Source organism: Bombina bombina, chromosome 11 (assembly GCF_027579735.1).
Source record: "Bombina bombina isolate aBomBom1 chromosome 11, aBomBom1.pri, whole genome shotgun sequence".
Classification (NCBI taxonomy): Eukaryota; Metazoa; Chordata; class Amphibia; order Anura; family Bombinatoridae; genus Bombina; species Bombina bombina.
The window spans coordinates 173,032,812-173,059,361 of record NC_069509.1 but is presented as its reverse complement, the minus strand read 5'-3'; the positions used below and the strand labels follow the sequence as shown (position 1 = coordinate 173,059,361).

Sequence of the window (26,550 nt, the reverse complement as noted above, 5' to 3'; positions counted from 1 at the left end):
AGAGTTTCAGAATTATCTGCTCTGCCGTGTTCTCCTCCTTATCTGGTGTTCCATGCAGATAAGGTGGTTTTACGTACTAAACCTGGTTTTCTTCCAAAAGTTGTTTCTAACAAAAACATTAACCAGGAGATTATCGTACCTTCTCTGTGTCCGAAACCAGTTTCAAAGAAGGAACGTTTGTTGCACAATTTGGATGTTGTTCGCGCTCTAAAATTCTATTTAGACGCTACAAAGGATTTTAGACAAACATCTTCCTTGTTTGTTGTTTATTCCGGTAAAAGGAGAGGTCAAAAAGCAACTTCTACCTCTCTCTCTTTTTGGATTAAAAGCATCATCAGATTGGCTTACGAGACTGCCGGACGGCAGCCTCCCGAAAGAATCACAGCTCATTCCACTAGGGCTGTGGCTTCCACATGGGCCTTCAAGAACGAGGCTTCTGTTGATCAGATATGTAGGGCAGCGACTTGGTCTTCACTGCACACTTTTACCAAATTTTACAAGTTTGATACTTTTGCTTCTTCTGAGGCTATTTTTGGGAGAAAGGTTTTGCAAGCCGTGGTGCCTTCCATCTAGGTGACCTGATTTGCTCCCTCCCATCATCCGTGTCCTAAAGCTTTGGTATTGGTTCCCACAAGTAAGGATGACGCCGTGGACCGGACACACCTATGTTGGAGAAAACAGAATTTATGTTTACCTGATAAATTACTTTCTCCAACGGTGTGTCCGGTCCACGGCCCGCCCTGGTTTTTTAATCAGGTCTGATAATTTATTTTCTTTAACTACAGTCACCACGGTATCATATGGTTTCTCCTATGCAAATATTCCTCCTTAACGTTGGTCGAATGACTGGGGTAGGCGGAGCCTAGGAGGGATCATGTGACCAGCTTTGCTGGGCTCTTTGCCATTTCCTGTTGGGGAAGAGAATATCCCACAAGTAAGGATGACGCCGTGGACCGGACACACCGTTGGAGAAAGTAATTTATCAGGTAAACATAAATTCTGTTTTTCCAGTTCCATTTTTTTTGTATGCTTTTTACTCCTTGGCTACACGTGAAACTGAGGTAGGAGGTGTATTTATAGGCATTTTGAGGTTTGGTAAACTTTGCCCCCTCCTGGTAGGACTATATATCCATACGTCACTAGCTCATGGACTCTTGCCACTATGAAAGAAATTATTTTATCAGGTAAGTTCTTACATAAATTAAATTATGTTTTTGCATAATTTGTAGTCCTAGAAATGTGACCATTTCCTTTCTTTCTTTTAGGATATGGGGACAGTCATTCTAGGAAAGCTGGAATCTGGTTCTATATGCAAAGGACAGCAGCTTGTCATGATGCCAAACAAGGTGATTTTGATCTACCTTTTTTTCTTTTTTAATGATACTGTGCAAAATAAAGACGTTGACTGACTGTACCAGACATAGTCAACTGTCTATGGGTAAGGAGGATAGTGAAGAGGTGGTGAATGCTAGACTAATGAAATGGTCCAACGATTCTTGGAGAGGGTATCAAGCCACAATAATTGTAAAAGGTATTGAGGATGTGGTTTAAATACAACAATGTCATGCAATGAAGAAGTCTATCAAGCACTTAATGTTCAGATTCATTCACATACCCCCAAACGTGCCAATGTTGCCAAGACTGCTGTATCTGCATGCCTCCAGAAGTTAAGGGGTTAAGAAACCGGGAAATATGAAGAAAGTTGTATTTATATCTGAGTTAAATGCTTTAAGCATCACAATTCAACATATCAAAATGCATTGGCACATTGTATGAGATAGTAACCTTTGTAAATTCTAAATCAATCGCTGTTTTACATGCAATGCCACATTTATTTTTATTTGATTAAATTATTTACATTGGAGAGACCACAGAGTCCATAATAGGATTTTGCAACATAAGTCCAATTATTTGAGGGAAGGTCCTCAATGCCCCAGTATCATTTCATACTTTAATGGATGGTCAGTCTATCTCTTCAAATGGCATTGAAAATGAAACAAATACTAGATAGAATGTGTCATTCAAAGAAAAGATTAGTCTGAGAATTACATGAAGATGTATTTTTTTTTTTTAAAGTTTCATTAGTTTAAATATTAACAAAATAAGTAACGTTTTAGTGTCTGTAAAACAATGGGAGCAACCATGTTGTAACTTAGGTTGCCTTCTCTGCTTTGGCCAATTAGGGACAGTTTTACAGTTTTATAAATGGGTAACTAGAGTGTGCAGTGAATAGTTGTGAGGAATATAACGGTGTTCTGCACTTCCATTTCTAACAGGAACTGAAATGCTCACAATTTCAGAATGGAATTACAGGTAAAGGGGACAAAATAAAATGTCCCTTTTAAGATTTCTGGTTGATTCTGTTCCTAGATGAGATCATAACAGGGACATACTTTTGCAGAATGTGAGGCTTTCTGAATCTATAATTTAGACATTGATTCCAATGAGCAGAAAACATGAATGGAATTTTTATTAAAGGGACATGAAACCCAAAATGTTTTTCATGATTTAGATAGAGAATACAATTTTAAACAACTTTCCAATTCACTTCTATTTAATTTGCTTCCTTTTCTTGTTATCCTTTGCTGAAAGGTTTATCTAGGTAAGCTCAGGAGCAGCAAAGAACCTAGTTTCTAGCTGCGGATTGGTTGCTGCAGATATATAACCATTGTTATTGGCTCACGCATGTGTTCAGTTAGAAACCAGTAGTGCATTTCTGCTCCTTCAACAAATACCAAGAGAATAAAAAAAATTAATAGAAGTTAATTAGAAAGTTGTTTAAAATTTGTATTCTCTCTCTGAATCAAAGAACAATTTTGGGTTTATGTCCCTTTAATTTATTTTGTGTAGTATATATTATATTCTAGTGATTTTATGATACCACTAGGTGGAGTTGCAAGTAACTAAAAGGAATGTTCCCTTGGATCCTCGTGCACTTTGGATATTTTCGTAGTTGGATTGATTCCTATATAAAAAAAATACTAAGACAATCTGGCTACAAAAATATCCTAAGGGTACGAACTGCTGCTTACTTCCACATTTGTATCCTGATGAAGAATGTAAATGGTTAAATATTGGTGGAGAAATGTGCCTGTTAGTTATTTAAGGTTATTCACAGTTTACAATACATGGGACATGATTAAGGGCATGTAGCCCAAAATATAGTCCAGTCTTTGTACCTGCTCCTATGGATATAATGTGAAGTTAAAGGGATACTGAACTCAAATTTTTGCTTTCATGATTCAGAGCATGATGATAAATCCTATTTTTTTTTCTTTGTACTTTTGTTATCTTTATTTGAAAAGGCAGTAATGTAAGCTGAGGAGCGGGACTATCTTTGATTCAGCAACTGGGTAGCGCTTGCTGATTGGTGGATAATTGTAGTCACCAATTAGCAAGTTCTACCCAGGTGCTGAACCAAAGATGGGCCGGTTCTTAAAGTGAAGGTAAACTTACCTTCTATTCGATCGAGTGGTTTTTTTTTTTTTGGCTGCAATCAATAGTTTAATTCATCAATTTCTTTCAATTTTATTTTAAGCAAAGTTATTGCCTTTTTAAATAGTTATCGGCTCTTTATAAATTCGACACGTGTGTTTTTTTTGGTTTTTTTTGTGGTTTATTTTTTTTCATTCTTTATCAAGTTTTTAATTTTCTCCAATTGAAAATCTGGCCGTTAGGTGGCCGTCAACTGCCTCCTTGGACGGCCCGATTTTTCAATTGGCCGGCCCGATTTTTCAATTGGCCAAGCTAAAAACGTCATCAAGACTAAAAAAAAAAAAGTTGGTTGAATTTGTAAAGCGGCTATTTTTTTGTTTACAGTAAGACTGGAAAAAAATTATGAATTAAACTCCTATTGTTTGGGGCCAAAAAAAAAGTTTACCTTCACTTTAAGCTTACATTCAAATAAAGATACCAAGAGAACGAAGAAAAGGTTATATAATAAGAGTAAATTAGAAAGTTGCTTAAAATGTATTGCTCTATCTGAATCATGAAAGAGAAAACATTTGGGTTTAGTGTCCCTTTAAGCTTTAAGTGGTGCTGCTTTTGTGGATTTTGTACCTGACGTAATTGGAACAGAATTCTCTACTGAATGAGTTATGGACTTTTACTTCTGTATAAAGTTTTCAGTGGTAATTGTACACTAATCTCTTAAATGTGAGCTTTTTGGATATTTGTTTTTTGCACATATTTGTATTACTTTTCAATTTTCTTAAAACACAACTCCTGATATTAAAAACAAATCTAAGGTTAAAGGGACAGTCTGCACGGGTTTGCAAGCATCTTGTTAGGACTGTTGTGCTGCGGACACCCCAGACCGTCCTGTGCCACCTAATAAAGGGCAAAAGTGATAACAGTATTCTAGTGGAAATTTCTTTACTCGGCAGCCCTAATATGGCCACCAATCTCCTCCTCACTCCTTGTGGGTTTGGTAGAAATCGCACCCAGCAGTGTGGGAATGGACTAAATTACATGAGACACTTGGGCAGACACATTGCACATGCTCAAAAATACAGCACGCGTCATCAATTTTACAAGTGAGAGCCTGATCTCTGGATACTGCTACACAATAGACGTGTCCGCGGATTCTCTGGGTGGAGTTATGCTGCCATCCTACAACGGGTGAATGTATTTTTTAAAAAAAAATCTTTTTCCCCTTTGCCCTACATAAGGTGCCACAGGACGGCGTAGGGTGCCCGCAGCACAACAATCCTAACAATGTGTTTGCAAACCCATCTAAAAGCTTATTTGGAAGGGGTCAGCAAACCACCTGCTACAATTACAGCTCATGCTACTCATTCAGGTTCTACTTCTTGGACTTTCAAGAATGAGGCTTCAGTGGAACAGATATGCAAGGATGCAACCTGGTCATCTTTGCATAGCTTTACAAAATGTTACCATTTTGATGTTTTTGCCACAGCCAAGGCGGCTTTTGGAAGGAAGGTCCTTCAGGCAATGGTTCCTGGTAAATAGGTTCCTGCCTTTATCTGTTTATTTCCCTCCCTAAATTTGTGGACTTCTCAGCTTGTGTTATTAGCTTTCAAGAATAAGGTCTTGTGGACATAATTTATTCTTACCTGATAAACTCATTTCTCTCTTGGTTGGGACAGTCCGCAAATCCGCATTTTTTCTGTTGCTGTCATCAGTTTTAGTTTTACACCTCTTTACCCTACGTTCTCTCCCCTTTTTCTTCCTATCCTTGGCTATATGCACTACTGGGAGGGAAGGGGGAGAGATACTTAAAGCTCTGGTGTTGGGGTGTCTTTGCCTCCGCCTGGTGGCCAGGTGATATAATCCCAAGAGTAAGGTCTCATGGCCTCTCGCAACAAAGAAAGAAATTAATTTCTATCAGGTAAGAATACTTTTTTAATGGGGAAAAATATTGTTTAAATAGTGCTCTTAAAGGGACACTGTACCCACATTTTTTCTTTCATGATTCACATAGAGCATGCAATTTTAAGCATCTTTCTAATTTACTCCTATTGGCAAATTTTCTTCTCTTGGTATCTATATTTGAAAAGCAAGAATTTAAGTTTAGATGCCTGCCCATTTTTGGTGAACAACCTGGGTTGTCCTTGCTGATTGGACAGCACCAATAAACAAGCGCTGTCCATGGTTCTGAACCACATATTTGTTGGATCCTTAGTTTAGATGTCTTTTTTAAATAAAGCAAGAGAACGAAGAAAAATTGATAATAGGAGTAAATTAGAAAGTTGCTTAAAATTGCTTGCTCTATATGAATCATAAAAGAAAAAATTTGGGTTCAGTGTCCCTTTAATAGTCAGTTGAATGTCCCTTTTAATGCTTTTATGACTTTGAGAATCGGCTATTGCTAGGCAGATTTTGATATAATTATAGTATAGTGCGAGGTAAAGTTTCCCATTGACCATGCAGTAACCATTTCATTTGCACACTTTTCACCATTAAGCATACCGTGGAAGTTCTCAGTCTCCTATCTGATGAGGTTGAGACAGAGGCTGTATCACCAGGAGAGAATCTAAAGCTCCGGCTCAAGGGCATTGAAGAGGAGGAAATTTTGCCAGGCTTTATTCTATGTGACCTAAATAATCTCTGTCACTCTGGACGCACATTTGATGCCCAGGTACTTTATTTTAACATTTAATAGATGTCCCAGTGTCTTAAAGGGACACCCAACACTTTGTAACAATTGTTTAAATATACTTTGAAAAACAAATCTTTCCCCAGTATTTTTCCTGTAAATGAAATCTGTAGATTGTAGTTTACAGTGCAGAACTCGCAAGACTAACTCCTTTAGATGCTAAACAAAATATCTAGATTTATTTATTCCAATAACAAGTCCAGGCTAGCAAGTGAGGGAGTTTGGCTGTTGAAAAGAATTGCATCAAACCTAATGGTTTTTACTTGACTGACAATTTAATTTATTACAAGGAAAATGCTGTAATTTAGAATGTTTTAAGAAGAAACCTCAGTGATTTCTTAGGGGATTCTATGTGATCTATTTGCGTGGTTGTAGTCGGAAGAGCATTTGGTGGTTTTGTTCACCTCCATGTGAAAAAAAGCGGCTCTTCGTGCTTCTTGGCTATTTTCGTTGCCACATTAATCTTTGTGCAACAACAACGCACTAAATTCTGAATTTGCAGAGATTTTAGTGTATTGCTGTTGCACAAGAATAAATGCGGCAATGAAAATAGCCGAGCGGCACGAAGAGCTTCCGCATTCAGTGGTGAACAAATTCACATATCTAGTAGTCAGGGATATCCTCTCAAACAACATTTTAGCATCCATAGTATATTTTTTTTAGCAATGTGACTGCATTAGTGATGTTCTGATAACCCTTGATAACCTCAATCACCAACATTTCCTAACCATATGTGATATTGTTGTACGCCTATATCATGGGGATCCACAAAGATCTCAAGGTCACAAAAAGAGGCTAGCCTACCTAATTGTTAAACGTGCATTTGTTATATTCTGTGCACAATGAATGCAGAATATGGCCACTGTCCGTGGGATTTTCAGAGCCGGATTACTTTGTGTGTTGTACTGTCGCACAAAGGAAATTCCACGTATAGTGGCCATATTCTTCATTCCTTGTGCATAGAGTACAGCAAATGCACATGTCTAACATTGTACTAAATAGAGTGTCTTAAATATGTTTTCTGTTTTACAGATTGTAATAATTGAGCACAAGTCCATCATTTGCCCCGGTTACAACGCAGTGCTGCACATTCATACCTGTATTGAAGAAGTTGAGATAACAGTATGTTTGCTTTCTTGTTCTACTGTAATATTGCTTCACTTATCTCTGCTTTTTAACAGACTTGCATTTTAGCCGATCAGTGCTGATTCATAAATAACTCCACAGGAGTGAACATTATCGATGTTGCACACATGAACAAGCGCTGTCTAGCTGTGGAAAACTAGTCAACGCTAAAGTTTCATGAATCGGATTATATCGGTGCATTTTGACAGACTGTTAGATTTCAAATATGTAATTTCATTTTAATACAAAAACTTTTTTTTTTTGTCTAGGCCTTAATTTGCTTGGTAGACAAAAAAACTGGGGACAAAAGTAAGACACGGCCCCGCTTTGTGAAACAAGATCAAGTATGTATTGCCCGCTTAAGAACAGCTGGAACTATCTGCCTTGAAACATTCAAAGATTTCCCTCAGATGGGGCGCTTTACCTTGCGAGATGAAGGTAGGAATTGGACTAATTGCCAATCGGTTGTCAAAGGGGCATTAACACATTTTGATTTTTGTAAAATTTGTTCCACACCTTAGACCACTGGTTTTCAAACCCTCCTCAGGCCTCCCTAACAGGCCAGATTTTGTGGATATCTGAACTAGCGCACAGGTGAAATAATCAGCTGATTGGTAAACCTGGTTATTTTACCTTCCCTTTCAAGGTAATCCTGAAAATCTGTCCCGTTAGGGAGGTCTGAGAACAGGCTTGAAAACCAGTGCCCTCTAGAATCTGAAAAGCTAATTCTGTAACCTCGGCTTTCTTCAAAATGCTGCAAAATTGGCTACATACTAGATAGGGATTACTCAGTGTGGTGGAAAATGTTTTACCACTTGCCCTGACTACAAATAAGGTAAATAAGAAACCTATTCACAGATGTTTTCAACTAGCTTTGCAAATCATTAAAGGGACATTATACACTAGATTTTTATTTGCATAAATGTTTTGTAGATTATCTATTTATATAACCCATACAGGTTTTTTTAATGTACAGTTTTGCTTATTTATAGATAACATTGCTCTGATTTTCAGACTCCTAACCAAGCCCCAAAGTTTTAGGAGAATACTGATGTATACCTACTCCAGCTTGCTCCTGTTTGTGTAAAGGGTCTTTTCATATGCAGAGGAAGGGGGGGGGGGGTGTCTGCTTTTCTTTCCTATGGCATAGAGTCCACTATTTCATTCCAATTACTAGTGGGATATACAACTCCTTGCCAGCAGGAGGAGGCAAAGAGCACCCCAGCAGAGCTGTTAAGTGTCACTTCCCTTACACATAATCCCCAGTCATTCTCTTTGCCTCTGTCAAGGGAGGATGTGCGAAGATGGTGTCTGAAGATATTTAATCCTTAAATGGGTACTTTTCCCTGCAAGCAAGTATTGGGGGTATGCTGTGTCCATGTCAATCTCTTTAGTAAGAGTAATGGTGGCTTTTAGCAGTTGGAAGACGGCGAGATAGTCCTTGCTTACCTTCCAACATTTTTGATACCCCTATTTTGAAAACCAGAGTTGATTACTCAGTTTTTTCTTTGTCTACAGGTCCCTATCGGAGGCCGGCTGAGTCTGTCAAACCTGCAGTTGGTGAGAAGAATGAAGACGTCTAACTGTAAGTCCCTGTACCCCCTGCCCCCATGGCTTGTGGTCAGTTTGAGGCATAATAGGGGTAAGGGATTTTTTATTCATTTGCTGGGTACCCTTGAGCGAAGGTGTAATATTAGCCTCAACATATATAACTTCTAGTGAAGTTTTTGTTTACCAGATTGGGCTCGGTTACTTCCTCTCTGGGGCGGCGGTTTTGTTAAGGAAACAGTCTTCTGTCCTTTTATAACCGCTCACTACTGTCAATTAGGCTGACAGTCATGATCCCTTTCAGGTAAGGGATGTTTTTATACGGACTTTAACTTTCCTTATCTGTGGGAAATAGTATCTGTTTTCCTAGAAGGGTTTTAAGGGTGCTTCATGTGTGGGTTAATTTCCTTTCTTGTAGAGCTCTTACCAGCATGCAAGATTATTTAGCCGATGCTCTATCTCCCTGATTGGGTTATGTGCTCTACAGACTAAGCATTAGCCTTCTAAGTCCAGGGGTCTGTAGTTTATTCTTCATAAGGTGAATAGTTGCGCATCAATAAATAAATTCTGGCACCATTCGTCTCTCCCCTCTGTACGGTATCCATTACAGAGCGGCAGCGCAAACAGAGTTTATCCTTATTAAAATACTCCTACCGGTATGTAATTTATCTCTGCATAACGGCGGATAGTTAGGCATCAATAATTAAATTTTGGTGCCCTTCGTCTCTCCCCTCTGTACTGTATCTATTACAGAGCAGCAGCACAGACAGATTTTTTTTTTGCAGTAAGTTTTTCTTCCTCATCCTTCATAAATATTGAGATGCGCCTTGATGTGTGTTATTGAGATGCGCCTTTAGGTTGAGACACCATTTATTTCCGCATGACTGTTAAGAATAGGCATGGCAGCTGTGTGTTGTGGTGTTTCCATTTTAATATGGGAAGAGTCCACAGCTGCATTCCTTTTGGGAAATACAAACCTGGCCACCAGGGGGAGGCAAAGACACCCCAGCCAAAGGCTTAAATACCTCCCCCACTTCCTCATAACCCCAGTCATTCTTTGCCTTTCATCACAGGATGTTGGCAGAGAAGTGTTAGAAGATTTTAGATAGTCTCTTATGGAAGGTAGTACTCTTCAAGATGGGGTTGGAGTTTTAAGTAGTCCTGTTAGCCTCTCAGTGAGAGCATGGATGAGAGTCCGGAGATGCAGGGAGAGTCTATCTGCGAAACCATTCTCACTAATATTAACAGCTCCATAGGCAATCAGCATTGACGAGTTTTGCTGCCTGCTTTTTTTTCACTCAAGTCCATGTCAGAAGCGATGCTACTATCTGTCACACTTGAAGGGCCGTATTTCTGTTCCACGGCGTAGATTCTGCTAAGATCGTTTCATATTTTATACATGTATGATAATGCAAGAAGACAGGGTCATAGTGTGACTCCTTTTATCTGTACAAAATTAAGGGTTAATATCTCCTTAGAATTATTGAACGGGGAAATAATCCTTATGTTTGATTTTATGCTGCTTTCATGTGTGAGATGTTATGGGCTCATAGGCTGTTATGGAATATAAAGGTTTCACTTCGAGAGCCATGCAGCTTACAAGCTTGGCATGCTTTCTCATAGTAGGGACGGTCCTGCATTGTGCACCATGTGATTCATTCCCTTTTTCCTGACCGGGTATCTATTAGAGAGGAGTCATAAATCTCTGTACTGTCTGGGTCATAGGAGGTGGTGTGCCCCAGCCTTTGGGGTATAAGGGTGCTGTTTTTTTTGTTTGTTTTTTTAAATTAGGTTTTATTTCTCCGGTTATTGCACTAGCGATGGAGGATTCTGTTACTTTAGAGGGCACTCCCTCTATTTCTAATGAGTAATTCCTGTTTATATGGTGAGGAGGCCTTAGTTCCGCCCTCTCAATTATGTTCCATATGCCTTGATAACGTGATATTGAATATGTTTGATACCACAGAGTCGTCCACCTCTGAGGAGTTGTCGTCCCTTGGGGTGCGTACCCTACATTCTTATATCTCTACACATTGTTTTCCCGTAGCATTGCTGATCCTTCATCTGGAGGAGGCCTTTTTTCACCAGACGTTACTGCGCCGTTCAGACGGCGGTGTCTGTGGCCTTTAATGCTTTACCTAGCCCTGCTAAGCGAAAGGTTACATATTGAACTCCTTCCCAGAGTACATCAGATGATTTATTGGATTTACCTTAGGGTTATCCGAGGATGAAGTTCTTTCTGAGACTTCAGAGTATGAACATTCTGGGTTGGAGTCTGCTGCCTCTAAACCTCCAACTTCGTAGGAACCCGACTTTAGTTTAGTAATTTCCGCTTTCTTCTAAAGGAAGTTTTTTGCGAATTCAGAAGTAACAGAGGCCAGATTGCCTGATGAACCTTATACTTCCCTGCTCCTGTTAGATGGCGAACATTATTAAGAATGAATGGGACAGGATTGGATTCCTTTTCCCCCCTCTTCTCCCTTTAACAAATTGTCCTCGGTCCTGGACTCTCAATGGAGTTGTGAGTTTCCGTCCCTAAATGGGATAGCGTCCACTTCACACTTGCTAAATGTACTACTATCCCGCTTAAGGATAGTTTTTCGTTTGACAAGCCCATGGATAAAAGATGGAAACTCTGTTGAAGATGTTTTCAACATACTGGATATTTGTTTCAACCGGTGGCGGCTGTTGCTGCAGGTACTGGAGAAACTACGTTCTGGTGTGACTCATAGGATTTGATCAGGGTGGAGGATCCCCTTGACGTTACTCAGAAAAGATTTATGGCTTTGAGGGTTGTTAATTCTTGTATCTGTGCTGCTATTAGGCAGTTGATTCGCTTGAATGCTATGGCTTCAGCTTTTTCTGTTCAGGCCTGTCGGGCTCTGGCTGAAATCATGGTCTGCGGATATAACTTCTAAGTCTAGACTTCTTCCATCCCTTTAAAGGAATGATTTTTTTCTGGTCCAGGCCTGGACTCCATTATCTCCACGGTCACAGGGGGCCAGGGTGCCCTCCTACCACAAGAGTATATGAACTAATCTAAGGGACGATTTTCGTTCTGATAAAGCCCAGGTTGGCAGTCCTCCGCTAAGCCAGAGCAAACCAAGAACTCTTGGAAGCCGGCTCAGTAATGGAATAAATCCAAGCAGAGCAAGAAGCCAGCCAAGTCTACATCAGCATGAATGGGCGGTCCCCTGTCCTCTTCTGGATCGTATAGGGGGCAGTAGGTCGCTCTTTTCAGTTGCTTTGTTCAGGGACGTGCAGGATCCATGGGTCCTGGAGGTAATAGCTCAGGGTTACAAGATAGGGTTTAAGTCTCAGCCACCCAAGGGCAGATTCTTCCTGTCTTCCTGAAAGGAGGGGAAGCCTTCTGGGGTGTGTATGGGATCTGTCCTCTAGGAGTTATTGTCCCGGTGCCTATCGCAGTTAGAGGTTTGGGATACTATTCAAACTTTTTCGTGGTCCCTAAGGAGGGAACTTTCAGTCTGATTCTGGACCTAAAGTGCTTAAGCAGGTTTTTAAACGTTCCTTCGTTTAAGAGGGAGACAATAAGGTCCTCTCTTCCCCTCGTTTTAGAGGTGTAGTTCAAGACCACAATGGATTCCTGGACCAGCACTTCCAGTTTATTGCTCTTCCGTTTGGTCTAGGTAAAGACATTTTTCGAAGAGTGGACCATTCGGAATATCTCCTCTGTCGTCTTCGATCCTGTGGATGACAGATAATCTAGAGAGAGTTCTCTTGTATCAAGTACCAGGGTAGAATTCTCGGGTATTAATAATAGTCTCCATAGACATGAGAATATTTCTAACAGACCAGAGACGTTGCAGGCTAGCTTCAACATGTCTTGCCCTCCAGATCACCTTAAGGCCATCTGTGGCTCGGTGTATGGAGGTGATTGGTCTCATGGTGTCCAGCTTGGCCATTATTTCCTTTGCCAGGTTTCACCTCAGACTGTTGCAACTGCGCATGCTGAGCTAGTGGAACGGCGATCATTCGGATCTGTCTCAATAGATTTCTCTGGACAACCAATCGGGAGAATCTCTCTTGGTGGTTTTGTCCAGATCACTTGTCCTGAGGGACATCCGTCTCAAGTCCATCCTGGGTGATTGTGACTACGGTTGGGAGTCTGTCAGGATTGGGAGTCATTTGGGGTGCCAGGAAGGCACAGGGCATCTGGTCTTAGGAGGTAAAGCTCCTAATCTCTTTTTGGATCTTCGGGCAATATACAATGCTCTGAAGGCATGGCCTCTGCTGGGTTCGTCCCAGTTATTCAGATTCCAATCAAACTATATCCTCTGTGGCTTACATCGGGGGGGAACGAGAAGCTCCCTAGGTATGAGGGAAGTATTTAGGTTTCTGGTGTGGGGGGGGGGACCCGCATTTGTTCGCGTTCAGCGATCTACATTCCGGGTGTGGACAACTGGGAAGCGGATTTCCTCAGCAGACAATCCTTTCATCCGGGAGAATGGTTTCCAGAGATTTGCAAGGGGAAGATCTTATAACGTCTCTACCAAGCTACCCAGATAAGGGTTGAGGTACAAGGATCCTCAGGCGGAGCTAACGGATGCATTAGCGGTGCCTTGGAAGTTCAATCCAATTTATCCTTTCCAACCGTTACCACTACTTCCTGGTGTAGTGGCTCGATTCAAGCAGGCGTCCATGATACTGACTGCTCCGTCTTGGCCGCAATGGCTATGGTTCGCAGATCTAGTGGGGATGTTATCTCCTCAGTCGAAATTACCTTGTCGCTGGGATCTGCTGACCAATGTCTTTGTTAATAAATGTCTAGATTATCTGAGGCTGACTGCGTTGAGATTGAACGCTTAGTCCTAGTCAAGAGTTTTTTCTGAGTTATTTTTACTCATTCAAGCTTGTAAGCTGTTTGCTCGTCGCGTTTATCATAAGGTGTGGAGGACCTACTTATTCTGTTCTCCAGGATTAATTGGAGAAGGACTTTTCTGCAAGTCCCCTGAAGGGATAGTTTTCGGCCCTGTCTGTTACTGCACAAAAGGGTTGCCGAGCTTCCAGATGTGCAGCCATTTCTTAAGGCTCTGCTGGGATCAGACCTGTGTTTAGATCTAAGGCTCCTCCTTGGAGTTTAAATCTTGTCCTTAAGGTTTTGTAACGGGCTCTGTTGGAGCCTATGCATGAAGTAGATACTAAATTGTCTTGGAAGGTTCTTTTTCTTCTAGTTATTGCTTCTGTGCGCAGAGTCTCTGAGATTGCTGCCTTGCAATGCATCCCTCCTTATCTGGTGTTTCATGCCAATAAGGCTGTTCTACAAACAAAGTTAGGTTATCTTCCTAAGGTTGTGTCAATTTGCAACAACAATCAAGAGATTGTGGTTCCTTTCTTATGTCCTAATCCTCCTCCGTCGAAGGAACGTTTACAACTTATTCTGGATGTGGTTTGTGCCTTGAAGTTCTATCTTCTGGCCACGAAGGAATTTAGACAAACCTGTTTCTCTGTTTGTTCTCTTTACTGGGAAGCGTAGGGGTCAGAGCCTCTTCAACTTATCTTTTTGTCTGAGGAGTGTCATCCGTTTAGCATAGAAACGGCAGGACATACGCCTCCTCTGAGGATTACGGCTCATTCTACGAGAGCAGTGGTTCCTCTTGGGCCTTCAAAAATGAGCCCTCTATGGATCAGATTTGTAAGGCGGCTATCTGGTCCCCCTTACACTTGCAGGCTGTGGTGCCCTCAGATTAGGCTCCGCCTTTTTTTTTTCCCTCCCCTCTCTTGTTCGCATTCTGTGTACTCTAGAACTTGGGTATATGTTTCCCACAAGTAATGAATGCAGCTGTGGATTCTTCCCATATTAATGGGACATTAAACCCAAAAAATGTATTTCATGATTCGGATAAACGACACTATTTTTAAAAAGTTTCCAATTTACTTCTATTTTTTTTCATTCTCATGTTATTCTTTGTTAAAGAGATACCTAGGTAGGTAGCGTGCACATGCCTGAAGCACTACAGGACAGGTAATAGTGCTGAGATCTAGTCCCCCTGCTAATGTATAACATTGTTGCAAAACAGCTGCTATATAGTGTTGCAGACACATGCACACTCTTGAGCTTGCATTTCTGCTTTTCAACAAAGGATAACCAGAAACTAAGAATTTGATTCTGATAGAAGTAAATTAGAAAGTTGTTTAAAATGTTATGGTCTATCTAAATCATTAAAGAGAAAAATTGGGATTGATGTCCCTTTTTAAGATGGAAAACATAAATTATGCTTACCTGATCATTTCATTTCCATCTGTATGGGAAGAGTCCACAGCTTCTGCCGTGTTTCTCCGATGGGCGGCCCTAAATTTGAATTTTTTTTTCTTCTGGCACCTTTTTCACCCTGATATTTCTCCTACTGTTCCTTTTTCCCTCGGCAGAATGACTGGGTTATGAGGAAGTGGGGGAGGTATTTAAGCCTTTGGCTGGGGCTGTCTGCCTCCTCCTGGTGACCATGTTCAGTATTTCCCACAAGTAAGGAACGCAGCTGTGGACTCATCCCATACAGATGGAAATGAAATTATCAGGTAAGCATAATTTTGTTTTTTTGTCCGCATTTGTCCTTTCTCCTTGCAATATTTAGCCGGGTCTCTTGTTTCCCACTAGGAGAGTTATTTCTCTAAAGATGTGATGTTGAGACTTCATTTTCCCCTATGTATAAAGTTTGGGGAAGACTTTTTTTTACACTGTCTTGTGGACACTGTCAGCTGTCAGTGTGCAAGGAGAAAAGGTTGATTAGATTTTTATCTGAGACTGTATGTATATGAAAAATTCAATATATGCACACTCTGGATTTACAACACAGCAATCTTTAATTCGTTGTGACGTTTTGGAGATGTTTATATTAAACCGCATATACACCCTGGTTTTTAAGAATTTGGCGAGTGGGAGTGCGCTATCTACTGTGTGTGTATGTATATGTGTGTATATTAGGGCTGGGCGATATGGGCAAAAAATAAAATTGCGATTGCGATTTTTCATGTGCTAGCTGGTGGGTAAACTCACTACCAGATGTGTATAATAACGGCCCCAACACCACCTAATACAAGTCGCACTCCCTTGCTTCCACTCTGGCCGCTTATACAAGCAACTGGGTGTTATAGAGAGGTAAGCTATGTCAGAGTACGTATTTCTGCATGTCTGTCCCTAAACATACACGCAGATACCCCTATACTGGGGTAATACAGGTGGTCTTATGCATCCAGTGGTATAATAAGGTGACAGATACACAGGCTACACCCACAGACCCCACGGCACATGCAGGCTGGTACTCGGGTAAATAAATGGAGGAGAAAGAACTCCACTTGCACACAGTGTATGACAATGTTCTGCTCTCCGCCACCATCTTGTCAGCAGGAAACCGGAGGGGGCGGGGCCCGGTTTGAAAATCTACGGTGGGCGTTGCTGTTGTGCCATTACTTTGAAGGCGTTGGAGATGTATGACATCATAACGTGGTAAACTTCTCAACGACCTTACCCTATTACCTTAAAGCACCACCTATGTTCAATAAGTGACAGATCTTATCTAAGCACGCCCATATTAGTTGATTGACATTTGACGGGTCACGCATACTCTTATAAGTAGTGATGCTGTCTGACTGTGATGTTTAGGGTTGAGACGAGAGAGTAACTGAGCTTGAGGTGTTATTACTATTAGAGAAAGGGACATCACACAAATAATTCAGCGGTTAAATGTAATTCTAGTTTGCTTAGCTACATAGCTTGGTCTTATTAAACTATACTAATTTTATCATCCAGCCAATACATATTTGGGATTGGTTTGTTCCACTATGGGACAGTATGACACTGTTTGATGTATTCTAACCAGATCACATTATGGAGGGGTAAAAAAAGTGTAAATCTTAAGTGTGATCACACAAAAACACTTAACACATTTACATGTTTAATATCTGACACTGTGGGTCTGTCAAATTAAAAACACTACCTTGTTGTATAAATGCAAAATTGCTTACCCTCTGGCCGCTTCCAAGCTTTTGATCAGCTTCTTTCGGCATAATATGTAATAGGGGGCGGGGCTAAAAAATTGCACACACTCGTGGTTTTTAAATTGTGGTGGTTAATCGCGGTATAAAACCGCATCCACCGTATATCGCCCAGCCCTTTATTTTATTTATTTATATATATATATATATATTAGTAGTAGTAGTAAAGTGAAAGGAAAAAAATTGGGTTCAGTGTCCCTTTAAGCTTGTTCTTAAAGGCTTTGTGTCAGGCTCCGTTTGAGCCTTTGCATTTCATAGATTATCTTTTTAAGGTTTTGTTTCTTTTTGCTTTCTCTTCTGCTCAGAACTCTCAGCTTTCCAGCATGATTCGCCTTCCCTTATCTTTCATGCTAATAAAGCAGTTCTAAGTTGGATTTTCTTCCTAAAGTGGTTTGGAATGAATTATTATTCAGGAACTTGTTGTTCCTTCTCTGTCCTAATCCTTATAAGGATCTTTTACTATGCAACTTGGATGTTGTGCGTGCTCCAATATTGTTCCTACAGGTGACCAAGGATCTTCGCCAGTCCTCTTTCCTGTTTTTTTTTTTTTTTTTGTCGAAAGTGTAAGGGTCAGAAAGCTTCTGCTACTTCTTTCTATTTTGGTTGAGAAGTATAATTTGTTTTGCTTATGAATACTGCTGGTCAGCAGTCTCCTGAGAGAGTTACAGCTTATTATAAGAGGGTTGTATCCTCCTCTTCTCCGACTTTCAAAGATGAAGCTTCTGTGGAACAAATTTGCAAGGCTGCAACTTGGTCCCCTCTGTAATTTTTCAACATTTTTCAAGTTTCATTCTTTTGTCTCGGCTGAGGCTTCTTTTGGGAGATAGGTTCTTCAAGCGGTGGTGCCTTCTGTTTAGGTCTGCCTGTCTTGTTCTCCCTCCCTGTTCATTCTGTGTCCTCTAGCTTGGGTATTGGTTCCCACTAGTAATTGATGACGCTGTGGACTCTCCATATCATAGGAAAGAAAACATTGTATGCTTACCTGATACATTTCTTTCTTTCCGGATATGGAGAGTCCATGACCCCGCCCTTAAATTTAAGACAGTTATTTTTTTTGGCTAAACCTCAGGCACCTCTACACCTTTTTGTGTTGCTCCTTTTTCTCTTTCCCTTCGGTCGAATGACACGGGATTGTGGGTAGGGGAGTGACACTTAAAGGGACACTGTAGTCATAAATGAAAGTCAAATAACATTGTAGTATAGGTATAAATCTATTTTCTAATGTATCTTATTTATTAAATATGTACCCTTTTGAAAATAAGTTTGAAATATTAATTTTTTCCAAACCTACTTGTATGTCGGTCGTTACGGATTCCCAATCCGTGCTGACAACTGCAGTTGTAAGATGGCGTGTTTCTGAAGTACTGCGCATGCGTGAGTTAACACAGCGTCACAGGAAACGTCACCATCTGCAGTAGAATTAGGCGTCGAATCTATCAGCAGCAGTCGAGTGAGCTGCGCACATAATGTAAGTATTTAGCTTAAGAACGCTTCCAGAATCGCCCTAGAATAAACGAGCAAACGATACTTATTTTGGAAATAGTATTGAATAAAATATTTGGCAAGAGATAAGACGTTTCTATAATATGCACAAAGTCTGGATAACCGATTGAATAGATTTTTGTCTCGAATACGCAAGCGTAAAATGTAAATAGTTGTGGGTAACTTCTGTTAAAAATGCTCAGGCGCGATTTAGCCGAATTGATGCGCAGGCTTATTAGGAAGGATTATGGTGATAATGATATGCATAGGATAGAAATGTAATTGGTGAATGATTTTATACACACAATGCCGAAAACGGTGGGCTGGAAAAGGTGACGTCATGGCCGGGTAAGATTTATTAAAAATATAAGGTTTGTAAGCTTTGTTTTTATGAAAATATAGGTTACTACGTTTTAATAGATAATTATATAAAATATGTTACTATTGTGTAATGAAAAAAAACAGTAATCCTTTAACAGCTTTGCTGTGGTGCTCTTTACCTCCTCCTGCTGGCCAGGAGTGATATTCCCACTAGTAATTGACGTCGTGTACTCTTCATATCCGGAAAGAAATTTATCAGGTAAGCATAAATTTTATGTTTTCCAAATTCTACAAATTTGATACTTTTGCCTCTGCTGAGGCTTCCTTTGGGAGAAAAGTTATTCAAGCGATGGTGCCTTCTGTTTAGGTCTGCCTGTCCTCCCTACCTTATATTCTGTGTCCTCTAGCTTGGCTATTGGTTCCCACCACTAATTGGAATGAAATTGTGAACTCTCCATGCCATAGGAAAGAAAACAAAATGTATGCTTACCTGATAAATTTCTTTCTGGACATGGAGAGTCCATGACCCGCCCTTATTTACATTTAAGATGGCACATTTTTGGTACAAACCTCTATACCCTTATCTTCTCTTTCCATTTTCCTTCGGCCGAATGACTGGGGATTATGTGTAAGGGTAGTGACACTTAACAGCTCTGCTGGGGTACTCTTTGCCTCCTCCTGCTGGCCAGGAGTTGAATATTCCACTAGTAATTGTTATGAAATTGTGGACTCTCCATACCTGGAAATATATTTTTCAGGTAAGCATAATGTTGTCTTTATGCTATTGAAGCACTTACAGTGGATGTTCCATCTAACCTTTTTTTTTTTACAGAGCTAAACTGGTAGCTTCTAATTTAAGTTTTTAAACTGTTTTATACTGGATTTTTATATCGGTATCTGTGCATATTCTTTATAGTGGTGTCTATTACATGTAGTAAATGAAAATAAGTGTATACTGTGCATTTCATAAAGTGACATAATTTTAAAACCTTTTATTTTGTATGCAGGTCTTTTGCTAATACATTCTATTCAATTTTATTAAAAAAAGTAATATCCCGTTTAATAAAAGTATATAAAAAAAAAAAGTTGCAAGTAAGTGTTGGTTATAAGTGCTAATCTCTTCTTTGCTGCTTTATTGTAGGTAAAACCATTGCAATTGGAAAGGTGTTGAAATTGGTTCCAGAAAAGGATTAAGCTTTCTTCTATACCCTGCACAAAACTGTGAGGAAATATGACGGACGCCTATTACACACGCCTTTTTACTTTCTGCTCTTTGGCAAACTATTCCCAAGACAAATTTCACAACCAAGATAAATGTCCACATAGTCAGCTTTCTCATATTGAGAGCTCTGCTATGCCACTGTTGAATTTCCCTCCTTGAACATTTGTATTTTATTTTTCCTTCCCTCTTAAATTCTGCTTCCTTGGAGAGATTTTGGCAATAGCTTCATACAAGATGTGGACACAATTGCCTACAATTGAGAACCTAAGATTTTTGTTTTGTTTTATATTTTTTTTTAAAATAAAATACATGAAATATTACCATTTATTACCCAGAATATAAAGCCTTTAAATTATAGTCAGACCATTTAAAAAAAGTGTGCAATTGTGTGAGCACATGTTACAAAGACAAACTACCATGTTAATAAAATGTTAAATTTAAAAAGTAAACTTTCGGTATTACTTGCTTTTGAATACTGTTTTTACCTGAATGTAACACTGCTGCATTAATGTTTTAATTTTCCAAGTAATATAATATTTTGTCTTGGATTTTTTTTTTATGTTCCTAAATTCTTTTACGCATTGTCACCACCCAATTTCAGAGAGACTGCTGTGTGATTATAATAATGGTGAATTAAAAATAAAGTCCCTTGTTAAACTATAACTGATACTAAACTTGAAAACTGCTTAAACTAAGTTTCGTGTTTATGGCTGAATTACATTTTTCAAGTTCTTCTGTGCTCGAATGCAGATGTTAAAATACAAATAATGTTGCTAAAAAGATGAAGCCATTATCTGCAGGTATCGTTCAGAAACAAAATAAAGAAAAAATGTAACTGCTGTTCAGAGCATTACAGATTTTATTACGTGGAAAGATTATTTGCTCTTAAGAGCGATTTAAAGGGACAGTCTACTACAACTTTTTTATTGTTTATAAAGATAGATAATCCCTTTATTACCAACACTGTTATCTTAATATACTTTTTACCTCTGATTACATTGTATCTAATCCCCTTCTGACAGCCCCCTTATCATATGACTATTATTTATTGACCTGTATTTTAACCAGTTAGTGCTGTATCCTACACAACTCCTCGGGAGAGAGCACAATGTTATCTATATGGCACACATGAATTTGCAGTTGTCTTGGTAAGCTAATTAAAAAGCATGTGATAAGGTTGTTGTAGTGGCTTAGAAACATGCAGATATTTAGAGGTTTAAATGTTATAAAGAATGTTAATATAACAATGTTAGTTGTGCAAATCTGGGGAATTGGTAGTAAAGGTGTTATCTATCTTTTCAAACAATACCAATTTTGGTGTAGACTGTCCCTTTAAGTACTAAATGGGAAGGATTTTCATTTGATTACAAAATTCAGTCTTTGTGTTGTCAGTGATGACGACTTCTCCTTGCTGCTTAAATATTGAACAGTGAGCATAGGAATATTTCTAGGCTCATGAGTTTGCACATACTGAATATTTGAATGTGGTATAGGTCCTATGTACACTTTGCATATCATCTGGGAGTTATGCTTCTCTAGGATTGAAAAGTAAGATACACGTCCCAATAACTTCCTCTGTTCTATTGAACCTCAGGATGCAAAGAGCAATAGTGTAGCAATTTGTAGCGGAAATGTCCAACACTTCGCAAGATAAATAAATATATATATATGATAGAAAAAAAATGCTTGTCGTCGGACTTTTTCATTTTCTAGACACTGATGGTATAAAATGCAGATGTAAGAATTTAACTGTTTCAGATATGTATGGAAGTGACAAGTCCAGGCACCAAAAACCAGCAGTTTGTTTTTTTATGATCTGACTGAGAACTCAAGCAGTAAAGATTGTTCAACCCTATTTGTTTCTTTGTAACTGTGGATCTTCCATTCATTTCATTGAGGATACATTGTACGGCCAGAAAAAGTTATTGTCTTTCACTTTCTAGTGATAACTCTTGTAGATGCCGTAATGCATGAAATGGAAATAAATTTTATTATGTCGGCAAAGCTGTGGGCTTTAATTCTTTTGACAGTGTTTTTCTATCTTATTTATACAATATATCTAATCTCATCTGCTAAGGGGAGATATTATCCAGTATAGTATAAGATGGGGGTCGACAAATCTGTTTAAGATTTAGGATCCAGACAGTTATATCTGTATATAGATATAGGGAGAATAACACACACAGAAGCTAGACAGTGGTATCTGTATATAGATATAGGGAGAATAACAGTTAGGAACCAGACATACTTTTGGGAGACACAGTGGTATCTGTATATACAGTAGATATAGGGAGAATAACACAAGAGCTAGTGGTAAAATTATAGGAGCCAATGGCTCCCTAGTTCCTGGTTTGTCAAGCCCCTGGTGATATATTTCTTTTTAAAGACACGATGAGTCCACGGATCATCATCCTTACTTGTGGGATATCACCTCCTGGTCAGCAGGAAGCGGCAAAGAGCAGCAGAGCTGCTATATATAGCTCCTCCCTTCCCTCCCACTCCAGTCATTCTCTTTGCTTACGTTAGTGATAGGAAGAGGTAAAGTGAGGTGTTGGTTTTAGATTCTTCAATCAAAGTTTATTTTCAAGTAGTGCCAGAGAGTGCTGCTTTGTCCTGGGGTGTAGCCTGGTTCCATTTCAGTCTCTACAGTAGAGCTTTGGTGGCTTTAGAGCAATGGGAACTTGTGGGACATAATTCTCACTGCGCCTCCCATATTTGTGCTGCCCTATATCCTTCAGTCTGAGGTACTCACTGACTCAGCATTTGTTTCCTTCTCAGGCCAATGTGAGGGAGAGGACCTCTCAAGCTTTGGAACTGCCTTCCTGCCAGGCAGTGGTTAAGGTAAGTGCTGCCTTTCTGGGACCTAAGGAGAATTAGTACATTTATTTAAAAATAGCACTATGGAACATAAGGGGTTAATGATAAAAGCCTTTATGTTGGGACTCTCAACTTTCAAGCGAAAGTTTTTGGGCAGTGACATATAGCAGGCACTGGGGCTGGAGATATGTTTTTATTATTTGTGGACAGCTCCGGTGGATTCACTTAGTTTTTTCCCCGGAGGGGAGACATTGGACTTTGGGTACGCCCACAATGGGCGGGACTTCCTGTATTTGCGCTCCACTTAGTAGAGCGCTCTTTTCCTTGTCGGATTAGTTCAACATTTAGCAGGGCTAGTTGATTATCTGTTCTAGAGCGGCATGTAGTGTAATTTCATGCACTTCTAGTACAGATACGTTGAGTCCAGAATTTGCTGAGTGTGACTGAACGGATCATCACAAGCAGGGGATCCGGTGTCATTTAGCACGGTAGGAGCACCTCGGCAGACTGCTGTGGTGCAGAGGTTCGTTTATTAAGTCAATTTTCTAACCGCTGTTATGGAAAGAATCTGACACTTTGCAGAAAAATAGTGAAACCGTTTATATTTAAAGGGACAGTAACTTTTTTTTATAGTTCTCTTGTTAATATTTTTTCTGTTGATTATTTGATTTCAGCTGTAGTCCATAGCGTCTCATGTCTTCCACTATCTCTGCCTTGTCTGCCTTTCCCATGTTGCAGGGCAATCACAAAAGGAAGACCATTCCTGCAGACAGCAAAGTCTCGGATGAAGGTGAAGTTTCAGATTCAGAGGATATTTTACCTTTGACAGATTCGGAGGTGGTATCCTTAAGATTTAAATTAGAACACCTTCGAGTGCGGCAGCATATTGGTTTGACGCTCAATCCGAGGCACTCATGAGAAAACTTCCTTGGATGAGAGATCCAAGACAGGATAAAAGATCTTAAGTTAGCTAATGCATTTATTTTGGACGCTTCCCTTCAAGTTATTAAACTGGGAGCGAAAATTTCCAGTTTCTCTCTTTTAGCTTGCAGGGCCTTATGGCTAAAGCCTTGGTCTGCGGATGTTTCATCTAAGTCTAAGCTCTTAGCTATTCCTTACAAGGGGAAAATCTTGTTTGGTCCGGAGTTGAAGGAGATTATTTCTGATATCACGTGAGGTAAGGGGCATCTTCTCCCCCAAGATAAGAGAAATAAACAAACGGGACGACAGAGTAATTTTCATTCCTTTTGAAGTTTCAAAGAAAATTCTTTCTCTTCCTCCTCTAAACCAGAACAATCTAAGCCTACTTGGAGACCCAACCAGTCTTGGAACAAGGGTAAACAATCCAAGAAGCCTGCTGTTTAATCCAAAACAGCATGAAGGACATGCCCCCAATACGGGACCAGATCTTGTAGGGGGCAGACTTTCCTTCGTTCAGGCTTGGGTTCGGGATGTTCAGGATCCCTGGGCAATAGAAAGTCTCAGGGATAGAAATTTGAGTTCAAAAGTTTTCCTCCCCGAGGAAGATTTCTTCTTTCAAGATTATCTGGAAACCAGATAAAGAAAGAGGCATTCATACATTGTGTAAGAGACCTCTCCTTCCTGGGAGTAATTATTCCCGTTCCAATACAGGGGCAGGGTTTTTATTCAAATATGTTTGTGGTTCCCAAAAAGGAGGGAACCTTCAGACCTATCTTAGACCTCAAGAGTCTAAACAAGTTTCTCAGAGTTCCATCATTCAAGATGGAGACTATTTGTACTATTCTTCCATTGATCCAGGAGGGTCAGTTTATGACCACAGTGGATTTAAAGGATGCATATCTACATGTTCCTATCCACAGAGATCATCACAGGTTCCTGAGGTTTGCCTTTCTGGACAAACACTTTCAGTTTGTGGCTCTTCCTTTCGGCCTGGCCACGGCATCCAGAATTTTCACAAAGGTTCTGGGGTCTCTGCTGGCGGTTCTAAGACCGTGGGGCATTGCGGTGGCACCTTATTTGGATGATATTCTAATCCAGGCGCCATCTTGTCAACAAGCAAGATCTCATACTGACGTTGTGCTATGCTTCCTAAGGACTCTTGGGTGGAAGGTAAATCTGGAAGAGAGTTCCTTAATTCCGAAGACAAGGGTGACCTTCTTAGGAACTCTAATAGATTCTTTATCCATGAGACTTTTTCTGACAGAGGTCAGAAAATCAAAGATTCTGTCGAGCCCTTCAGTCCACTTCTCGGCAGTCAGTGGCTCAGTGCATGGAGGTAATCGGACTGATGGTGGCAGCAATGGACATCATCCCGTTTGCTTGGTTCCACCTCAGGCCTCTGCAGTTAGACATGCTCAGGCAGTGGAATGGAGATTATGCAGACTTGTCTCCTCGAATAAACCTGGAATAGGAGACGAGGGACTCTCTTCAATGGTGGTTGTCTCAGGATTATCCGTCACAGGGGACCTGCTTTCGCAGACCGTCCTGGGTGATTGTGACAACAGACGCCAGCCTTCTAGGGTGGGGAGCTGTCTGGGGTTCCCTAAAGGCTCAGGGAGTATGGACTCAGTCTGTTCTTCCTATAAACATCCTGGAACTAAGAGCGATCTTCAATGCTCACCTGGCCTCAGTTGGCTTTGACACCGTTCATCAGATTCCATTCGGACAACATAACGACAGTGGCTTACATCAATCATCAGGGAGGAACGAGGAGTTCCTTAGCGATGACCGAGGTAGCCAAGATAATCCGGTGGGCGGAGGCCCATTCTTGCCATCTGTCAGCAATCCACATCCCAGGGGTGGACAACTGGGAGGCGGACTTTCTGAGCAGACAGACTTCTCATCTGGGAGAGTGGGAACTCAATCCGGAAGTGTTCTCCAACCTGATTCTCAAATGGGGTCGGCCGGAGTTAGATCTCATGGCATCTCGTCAGAATGCCAAGCTCCCGAGATACGGGTCGAGGTCCAGGGATCCCCAGGCGGAACTGATAGATGCTCTGGCAGTTATTTGGTCTCTCAGCCTAGCATACCTGTTTCCCCCGTTTGCGCTTCTGCCTCGGGTCATTGCTCGAACCAAGCAGGAGAGGGCATTGGTGATCCTCATTGCTCCTGCTTGGCCTTGCAGGATTTGGTATGCCGATCTGGTGGACATGTCATCCCTGCCACCTTGGAGACTTCTGTTGAGGAAGGATCTTCTTATTCAAATCTAGTTTCTCTGAAGCTGACTGCTTGGAGATTGAATGCTTAATCCTATACAAGCGGGGGTTTTCGGATTCGGTCATAGAGACCTTGATTCAGGCGCGTAAGCCTGTAACTAGAAAGATTTACCATAAGATATGGCGTAAATATCTCTCTTGGTGTGAATTTAAGGGCTACTCATGGAGTATTGTGGTATTTCCTTATTTGGACGATATCTTGGTACTTGCTCAGTCTTTACATTTAGCAGAATCTCATACGAATCGACTTGTGTTGTTTCTTCAAGATCATGGTTGGAGGATCAATTCACCAAAAAGTTCATTGATTCCTCAGACAAGGGTAACCTTTCTGGGTTTCCAGATAGATTCAGTGTCCATGACTCTGTCTTTAACAGACAAGAGACGTCTAAAATTGATTTCAGCTTGTCGAAACCTTCAGTCACAATCATTCCCTTCGGTAGCCTTATGCATGGAAATTCTAGGTCTTATGACTGCTGCATCGGACGCGATCCCCTTTGCTCGTTTTCACATGCGACCTCTTCAGCTCTGTATGCTGAATCAATGGTGCAAGGATTACACAAAGATATCTCAATTAATATCTTTAAAACCGATTGTACGACACTCTCTAACGTGGTGGACAGATCACCATCGTTTAATTCAGGGGGCTTCTTTTGTGCTTCCGACCTGGACTGTAATTTCAACAGATGCAAGTTTCACAGGTTGGGGAGCTG

The 26,550-nt window shown here is 40.4% G+C and overlaps 1 protein-coding gene across 3 annotated transcripts in view; it reads left to right on the top strand.

Moving 5' to 3' along the window:
- The window catches only part of GSPT1 (G1 to S phase transition 1), a 93,158-nt gene extending 71,328 nt beyond the window's left edge, over positions 1-21,830 (top strand). For all 3 annotated transcript variants that reach the window (XM_053694569.1, XM_053694570.1, XM_053694571.1), the window contains 5 exons: positions 1,266-1,346; positions 5,927-6,100; positions 7,151-7,240; positions 7,513-7,681; positions 19,746-21,830. In XM_053694569.1, coding sequence (XP_053550544.1) covers positions 1,266-1,346; positions 5,927-6,100; positions 7,151-7,240; positions 7,513-7,681; positions 19,746-19,798 — 567 coding nt within the window. In that variant the 3' untranslated portion in view covers positions 19,799-21,830. The remainder of the gene's footprint in view (positions 1-1,265; positions 1,347-5,926; positions 6,101-7,150; positions 7,241-7,512; positions 7,682-19,745) is intronic.
- Positions 21,831-26,550: the final 4,720 nt, after the last annotated feature.